This window comes from Daldinia loculata (assembly GCF_022478755.1).
Source record: "Daldinia loculata strain CBS 113971 unplaced genomic scaffold F4817scaffold_4, whole genome shotgun sequence".
In the NCBI taxonomy this organism is placed as follows: Eukaryota; Fungi; Ascomycota; class Sordariomycetes; order Xylariales; family Hypoxylaceae; genus Daldinia; species Daldinia loculata.
This window is the reverse complement of record NW_026054858.1, coordinates 45573-53576: the sequence shown is the minus strand read 5'-3', so window position 1 is coordinate 53576 and position 8004 is coordinate 45573. Positions and strand designations below refer to the sequence as shown.

The following is an 8004-nucleotide window of genomic DNA, read 5'->3' as shown; positions in this document are numbered from 1 at the left end:
AATCATTAAACATGTAATACGCAGATATAAAATAAGCGAACACAAGGGCCATCTCCTTTGGTATGAACTGGAATTGGAAACTCCTAACCTAGAACTAGCGATGACCGAGTGACTAGATTAGTTAGAGTAACCAAATCGACTCGTTTCTTATTAGCACGATTTGACACGCCTAATTACGTCTTTGGGATATTGCGCTTCAGCTAAGAAAAAGATAGTATTAAAAATAGTCTCCTAATAAATACGAAAGCTTTGGTATTTAACATGTTTCTAGAAAGGACGGGTCATATTAGTGTATGGCTCCTAAATTGGTCAATGCGGTCTTGAATGACATATGTGTGTTCCCGGGCAGTGTTCGAAGGGTGCAACGAGGCGTATCAAACCGGTATTCGGATCCGACGAAGCGTTATTGGGTAGAACTAGAGAGCCAAGTTAGAATTCAACATGCTCTAACATCTACCGACTGTGACAGGAGTGGGTATGGTAAGCTTGATTAGGACCTACCTAGTTCAACACCGATATCTATCTCGAATTTTGTGGCTATTTGTACGGACCCCTTAGATATAAGCTAGAAGCTTGTCCTTCTCGAAACTTTCATACATGAGTCTGCCCTATCAATGTAAAGGAAAGGAGGGTGAAGGGATAGTTGGTAAGGTTGAAACATTTGATGACGAGGCACGCGTATTTGTTTCGTGAAGTGATCGTCGCCGGCGCTAACTGATTGAATCTTTCGTGACGACAGCCGTATGACCTCGTCTAGGATAAGGCTTGGCTTCCGCGAGGCCACTTATCTTCCAGTCGGAAATTAGTTGAACTAAAATCGGTAGAGAATTTGATAGAGCTGGACCAAAGCCAAGCAAAGTGATGCGGCTCGCCAAGAGGACGTTGATACTCTTGGCATTGGGATCTCGTTTCATCTCATCGTCAACCCCGGAGTTCCACTACGACTCTACGCACAATTCGAGACCAAAGCACCTAAGCACAAGGTAGGGTACTCCCCCATCGTAATAGCTCTAATATATTCTAAACTTGGTTTGGTCGCGACATGGTACCCATAGAAGAGATGTCGATCGTCTACTGTCGTGTGTCTAATTACCGCTTCCGGGTTTCTAGTTAGTAATATGTATATACCTACTATTGATCTTCCCCCAAGACCGTCCGTCCCTTTCTTCTTGATCTAATGCTCCTTGGCGACCCAACACCCATACCTTCAGGACGAGTTGAAGGGTAGTTGCTCATCGACATTCGCGATCCCCAGTCGTCGAAGCACGATCTCTCCTCCCATCATCGATCGACTATACTACGGTGTTAGTCCCTGGTGGAACCACGTGTAGTAAAGTATCAATCGAGCCAAGAACACCAAGAGGACGCGGGACCGGCTTACTTGTCTCGACGACAGTTCCATTCGTTTCTTTTCTTTTTACTTTAACTACCTACACATAATGCCTTATAAGTTCCCCAAGGCTATCAGCGCAGTGCGCGTTGCGACCTTCGTTAGCACTGCCGCCTGGATCCAGGGTACCAGCGCCAGCGAGGTCTCGTTGCCGGAGGAGGCACTTAATAACTTCCTCCGGAGACACAGGGTTATAAATACTTCGAGGAGACAGGCGCCCGCACCCGAGGAGGAGAAAGAAGACGAAAAAGAAGAAGAAGAGGAGGAGGGCGAAGAGTCGTCAGATAGCGAATCATCGGGATCTAGCGATTCTAAGGAGGAAGGGGAGAAAGAGGAGAAAGAGGAGGAGGAGGATGATGCCCCCAGCATATCAGACCCAGCCCAAGCCGGCATCGCCCTCGGCCCCGCGGGACGACCAGCAATCGGGACCACCGAGCCTCCGGGGAGTCTAAGCGTAGGAGCCAGGGTAGCCATCGGCGTCTGGTCAGCAGTAGGCGTCCTCGCCATATTTGGCCTAGCATTTTTCTTCTGTCGACGGCGGAGGAGAGCGCGGATGGCACAGGAAGAAATGAATGCATTACGGGACGAGGAACTCGCAAGGTCCCACCAAGAACACATGTCCCAAATAAGCATGCCGCTACCACCACCGCCGCGGCCGCCGCCTCCTCCAGCACCCCCGATGATGGAACAAGCACACCTGAGAAGCGGTAGCGACGCCGGTAATGTCCGCCCGCCAAGCGGAGAATGGATGGCGACGCCGCCGTGGCAAGAAGATCCACCGACATGGCGAGACTCGCATCCATGGAGACAGTCTCAGCCCTCCGTCGCCGGGGGCGTTCTCGCAGGGGGTCCTAGGCCGCTCTTCGCACCGCCAAATACGAAGCCGGAGTACGACAGACGCACCGAGGTTACAGGCGAAACAGAGAGCACAATATTCGCGTATCGGTAGGGATGATTCCGAGAGAGACGTATTCCTTGAAAGTCGCCAGGACTGCGCATATTCTTACCTTCTTGAGCGCTACTTCTTGTACTTATATTCGTCTCGTGGACTGAGTCCACAGGTTAGTTCGTTGCGCCAAATAGTTCGGTACTAATATCATTTGTTCTCGCATATGGTCTATGTGTGTTGGCTTTGGATGCTGTTGATTTGAACGTGAGCTACATACTTACCTACTTCACCCTTATGGCCTCATTGCTAGAAATTTATGCTGCCACACCAATCTTGTGGGCGAAGATATCTTTCTATACTAGTATCTATCAGTAACATGGGAGCATGACAGCTTATATGATATTTTTTTTAGTGCGGCACGAACAGGTTATCACGTTGTAGGAGTTGTATTGTGAAACCCAAATTCAGAGTCGTAGTTCTACATCGACAGAGCAAAGAGAAGAAGCTAAAACGACAATCGAAAACAGAAACATTGCCAATTATATAACTTCTCGACTATCTGGCTGGCTAGTGCGTCGCGCCAAAGGTATCATAGTAGGTTTTTTTAAGACCATTACACCGAACTGAGAACGACCCGTGTTCCCTGACGTTATAAGGAGAAGAGAGGCTGTAGGTAGTTTGCTTTACCGTAGTAACCGTCCTTACATGATGACTTCATTAGCGACATCCTATTCAGTTTGTTAGCTTGATACCATATAGCAGCTTTAATATTCGAGATAGACTTGTATGACATACCCTTTTCAACTCCTTAAAAGGCAAACAGACACAGTTTTGTACGCGAACTTCGTCACCAACCCCGCATTCCTTTCCTAGAATGGTGATGCTTTGCACCTTTACACCGTTCTTGATAATGCTGGTGGAATGGCTTGTGACTGGTGTGGGTGTGCCTTCTACACGAGCCCAAGCACCAATTCGGCTATTCCAGCCGACGATTGAGTACAACACGCAAGCGTCATGCTTAATTTCTGCGTCCTCGAGGACAATAGACTCCTTGACTCTTGCGCCAGGTCCGATGACCGCCCGGGGTCCGATAGAGACATTAGGTCCAAGCTTAGCAGTGGGGTCAACGTGCGCGGAGGGGTGGATGAAGACAGGCGGTATGACGTTAGGAGAAGGCTTCGCAAGTTCGTTCGACTCGGTTTGGTAGGCCTTCTGCAGGTATAGCGCATTAGCTGGGACGGCGGATCCAGCCGTCTTGATCTGGCGCCAGAAGTCCTTGGTCTCATAGACGAAGAATTGCTTGCTGTCGGCGAGATCGCTCAGGATGTCTTGTTCTAGGCGGATGACTTCATTCTTGCGCTCTTCATCATCGTCGGCCATGAAGCTTGACTCGAGGTTCTCGGATGAGGGATACGACACCAGTCGAGGTCGGTCGGTTCTTCGCTTAATAGCGGTCTTGATGCTCGGGAAGATGGCGTCGACACTGAACAGGTAGACACCACAGTTGATGAGATTTGATATGTGGCTTTCGGGCTTCTCGACGTAGTGTAGCACACGACGAGAGTGCTGATCCGATACGATACAACCAAAGTTGGTCGCAGCATCCTCACTAACCCGTGTGCCTAGAATGACAGCTTCGGCATCCTTGTCGTCGAATAGCTTCTCCATCTCGTTGAGGGGGAAAGAACAGCACACGTCCGAGTTGAGAACGAATATGCGCTCGGGTCGACCCTTGAGGATAGCATCTCGGAAATGGTATAAGCCACCTGCTGTACCTAGCGCTTGGTATTCTCGTAGGTATTTGATAGGGAGATTGGGGAATTCCGAGGCAGCTTCCTTGATGAAGTCTTTGAATACGGATTCGTCATAGTAGCCAATCATAACAACCTCCTGAATGGAGGGCACTTTCGCAATGGCGGTCAAGCAGTGCCAGATGATAGGATGGCCAGCAACGTCGAACAAAGGCTATTATACCGTTTGTTAGTATGGCAAGGGTAATATGTTTTTTAAGGGATGGTCAATGTGCAGACCTTGGGGACATCGAGCGACAGAGGGCGAAACCGGGTTCCTCTAGAAGGACCGCCAACCTGTAGTGAACAGTTGTGATTAGTGCAAGTTATCGTATAAGAGGTGGGGTGTATAATACTAGGATAACAGCTTTGGTACCCTTACTGGGACCATTGGCTTTTTCTCGAATCGGAACCTGAAGCATGATGACCGATAGATGTGTAGGTATATAATAATAAAGTGCAGCTCGGATTCAGGTACAGGCTTAGTTTGGATAAGGGAAGTTTGAAGCCTTGAAATGCAACGACACAAGTTAGCCCAAGATGTTTTTATTTGGCGGGGCAGGAAAGGTTAGGTGTTGTTAGGTGTTGTCTAGCCCCCTGACCTGACCTGACTTGACCTGAAATTCTTGGGTTCATGCAGCTAACAAGGATTCAATTCATGGCTTTTAGGTACTGACATGCGTGCGACATGTGGAGGCACTAATTGGCTTTGGGACCTTCAGGGGATTTTTGGGGTCCGGGTCGGAGGGATTAACTTTACGACCGATTACTAGATAGGTACGTTAGGTACTTGATACTTCTATACCTTAGCTACATGTACCTTGCACATAGTGCCCGATATCTAACATCACTACATGTACTGGCAGAAAGGAGTTTCGGGCTTAATATCATATTGACCTCAGGCACGGAGGAGTCGTGGAGGCTGTGTTGGTTTAGAAGTCTTTGACATAGTTTTATTCATGTATCTATCTCTTCCAGGTGCTCAACCTCAGAACAACTGAAACTCAATACCGTGGTGCAAAAAACGGTTGATCATGTTGATTCGGGTATGGCGATATACCAACCTCAAAATCAGCTAATGCTCCTATGATTTGGTATTGATCCATGGTCGACCCCGGGCACCTTTAAGACCTACGGGGTCTATGATCTATAAAAAAATCTGGCTCATTTATCTTCCGCGCTCTCATCCTTTGCTAGGTCGTGCTCCTTTAAGAGCGCAGTGATCTCATCCGCACTCCAAAGTCGGTGGTAGATCTTACCGTCCTTGGTCTGTCCCACCGTTGCGAACTCGACTAGAAAGCCATGTTAGTATTGTCGAACATGATTTGATTCCTACGGAGAACTCACTCTTCTCACTGCTTAGCTTGGTTGAGTCCATAGTCTTGCTTAGCACCTTGACTGCCATACCGCAGGCCTCCTTCAATGTGCAATCCTCCTTATAGTCTTGCTTCAATAAGCTTGAGGCGCTTGCATTGTTGGCACCGGCACTTGTCGCCTTCCAACCGCCATAGTTACCCGATGGGTTGCTCAGGTAAAGTTGGAATTGTCGCTGGGGATCCCATCCCGCATAGATGAATGATACGCCAAACGGTCGTAGTCCACCGTGTTGGGTGTATCCCTGCTTAAGATCGCATAGTCTTCGCACTAGCTGTTCGCATGGAATGTCTTCGTTGTAGGTTAGGAGATACCGTTGAGCGGCTTGTCGGGCATAGTTGATGAGGATGTTTGCATCGGCTGTCATGCCTGCAACCGCGCAGATCATGTTGCTGTAACCCGTTAGCTTCCACAGGTCAACCTAGATATATAGCTGTGATCCCACTACGCACTCGTTCAAAATGTAGAGCTTCTCCGCTGAGGTATCTTGCTCTAATAGCTTCGACGTAACCTTGCGCTCTGCGGCCAAGACGATGCCATCTTTGGCGAGGATTCCGATCGCAGTTCCGGCGTGGGATATAGCTTCGAGCGCATATTCGACCTGATACAAGCGACCCTCAGGCGAGAAGATAGTGGTCTAATCGAGATGTGAGCCTCTGCGCATAGAATGTTATTAGGGATAGGTAGCTCTTGAGCTTACTCGAGAATCGTAGCGGCGAGACATGGTGGGGAATCTGGCCGTGAAAATCAAGAATAGAATTTTATTCCTAGCCTTGAAAATAAGGTGAGCTGACGAAGGCCAGTTCGTTGTTGGTAGAAGTCGGATTAGTGGTGTTTGTATTAAGTATCAAAGCTCCGACGTTGGATGCTACCACGAATTGATAATGTTTCTAGGAAAGGCTGGGGGCTATTGAACTAAGGCTAACAGCTAGGCAAGAGCTCCGACGCGTACAATGAGAATAACTTGAAAGCACTGACCCATAAGGCTTAGGTATCTAGGTACCTAATCTACGTGTGTGCGGCTACCTGACGCCTCAGATTGCTGCTGAAGCTACCTCTGTGGCTGGTGCTTCAGTGGTTGTAGCTACTATGAGGTACTTTGTATCTACCGTACCGGGATTACCTGTTTATAAATACGTATTGTTGCATATAAAGTGGTTAGATTTTATAATGTTCCTTAATTAAAAGTCAATATTGCATAATGTTTGATTTTTACGCAATGCTTAAAAAAAGTATAATGTTAATAATATTAACAATAATTAATATTTTAAAAAAAATCAAAAAAATCAAAAAAATTACTTTTTTTTTTTTTTAAATAATTTCCGAAACGTAACATTTACCATTATACCATTTTACTTTATTAATTATGTAAAATTTAAACTTTATATATAAAAAACATAATTTAATTGTTAAAATGGTAACAATATTACCGTGTATTACGTAATACGAAAGGTAAGAAATAACAAGGTAATTCGAATAAAATGGTTTAATTAATTATATTTAATTAAGTAAAAAAAAGTGGGAGATTTATTAAATGGGGAATATTTATTTACATGTGTATAGGTTAATTTTTAAACGGTGTGTATGGGCACAACCTTAGTCATGTGACATGGTCACATGACCGGTGTCCCATTAATATTATTAACGTTACATTTTTTACAACCATTACGCAAAAATTAAACATTATATAATGATTAAAAAACATTATAAACTTTAAACATTTTAATATTATAACGGTTAAGTTTTATTATATTTTCCCGTTATAATAAATATTTAAAATATTAAATTATTATTATTTTATTATTTTACGTATTTTATAATAAAATAAATGTAATAAATATTATGTTTTATTTAATTTACGATTTATAAAATAAAAGTAATTAAATATATAAATAATAAATTATTTTAATAAATTTAAATTATAAATTTAAAATTATTTATATAATTATACTTTTTTTAACCATATAACTTTTTAATTAATTATAACTTTAATATAATTTTAAAAATAATTTTAAATCTTTAATTTAAAATAATTCGGGTAATTTTTATTATAATTATTATTTAACATTAAAAATAATAATAATATTAACGCATTTAAAATAAATTTTAATTAATTTAAAATATTTATTAATTTTATTATTAATAAATATACGCGTTTTAAACGTTTTAAATTAATAATTAACCGTAATACACCGGTTATAACATTAATTATAATATTAATTATAACGTTTTTAAAAATATATTATTAATTTAAACGTTAAAGTTTATAATATTATAACGTAATGTTATATAAATATATAAAATAATAAAAAAGTTTAAATAATTAAATTATTAATTTTAAATAAAAAAAAAAAATTATTTTATACGTGGTTATAAATGTAAACACGTAAATATAAATAAAATTTCATCGACGGACAGTCGCAAGCTCCTAATCCGTCTCGAAATTTTGTTATAAAAGGTGGGGGCCAAAAGGGGATTAAGGGCCAAAAGGGGGGGGGGCAAAAAAAAAAAAAAAAAAAAAAAAAATGGGCGGCATAGCTTTGGGAAAAAAAAGCGCCAAA

General features: G+C 43.0%; 3 protein-coding genes across 3 annotated transcripts; 1 reads left to right on the top strand and 2 right to left on the bottom strand.

Moving 5' to 3' along the window:
* Nucleotides 1–801: 801 nt before the first annotated feature.
* F4817DRAFT_325139 (uncharacterized protein) lies at nt 802–2508 on the top strand. The gene has a single exon (XM_049301731.1). It carries the CDS (start codon nt 1440–1442, stop codon nt 2337–2339), a length of 900 nt encoding a protein of 299 aa, XP_049162832.1. The 5' UTR covers nt 802–1439; the 3' UTR covers nt 2340–2508.
* F4817DRAFT_325138 (nucleotide-diphospho-sugar transferase) lies at nt 2509–4779 on the bottom strand. The gene is made up of 4 exons (XM_049301730.1): nt 4426–4779; nt 4310–4366; nt 3075–4244; nt 2509–3007 (listed from the first exon to the last, which is right to left on the bottom strand). Exons 1-4 carry the CDS (start codon nt 4489–4491, stop codon nt 2981–2983), a joined length of 1320 nt encoding a protein of 439 aa, XP_049162831.1. The 5' UTR covers nt 4492–4779; the 3' UTR covers nt 2509–2980.
* Nucleotides 4780–5000: 221 nt separating this feature from the next.
* Nucleotides 5001–6513, bottom strand: F4817DRAFT_325136 (proteasome). Its single transcript, XM_049301729.1, has 4 exons — nt 6144–6513; nt 5896–6080; nt 5417–5835; nt 5001–5361 (listed from the first exon to the last, which is right to left on the bottom strand). Exons 1-4 carry the CDS (start codon nt 6165–6167, stop codon nt 5234–5236), a joined length of 756 nt encoding a protein of 251 aa, XP_049162830.1. The 5' UTR covers nt 6168–6513; the 3' UTR covers nt 5001–5233.
* Nucleotides 6514–8004: the final 1491 nt, after the last annotated feature.

Excerpts from the sequence above, each read along its gene's own strand:
- F4817DRAFT_325139 (XM_049301731.1), top strand. The coding sequence starts at position 1,440 with ATGCCTTATAAGTTCCCCAAGGCTATCAGCGCAGTGCGCGTTGCGACC.
- F4817DRAFT_325138 (XM_049301730.1), bottom strand. The coding sequence starts at position 4,491 with ATGCTTCAGGTTCCGATTCGAGAAAAAGCCAATGGTCCCAGTAAGGGT. Across the intron at positions 4,367-4,425 it reads GTACCAAAGCTGTTATCCTA|GTTGGCGGTCCTTCTAGAGG; the intron begins GTATTATACACC and ends TGTTCACTACAG. Across the intron at positions 3,008-3,074 it reads CTTTTAAGGAGTTGAAAAGG|GATGTCGCTAATGAAGTCAT; the intron begins GTATGTCATACA and ends CAAACTGAATAG.
- F4817DRAFT_325136 (XM_049301729.1), bottom strand. The coding sequence starts at position 6,167 with ATGTCTCGCCGCTACGATTCTCGA. Across the intron at positions 6,081-6,143 it reads CTCGCCGCTACGATTCTCGA|ACCACTATCTTCTCGCCTGA; the intron begins GTAAGCTCAAGA and ends CATCTCGATTAG. Across the intron at positions 5,362-5,416 it reads CAAGCTAAGCAGTGAGAAGA|TCGAGTTCGCAACGGTGGGA; the intron begins GTGAGTTCTCCG and ends ATGGCTTTCTAG.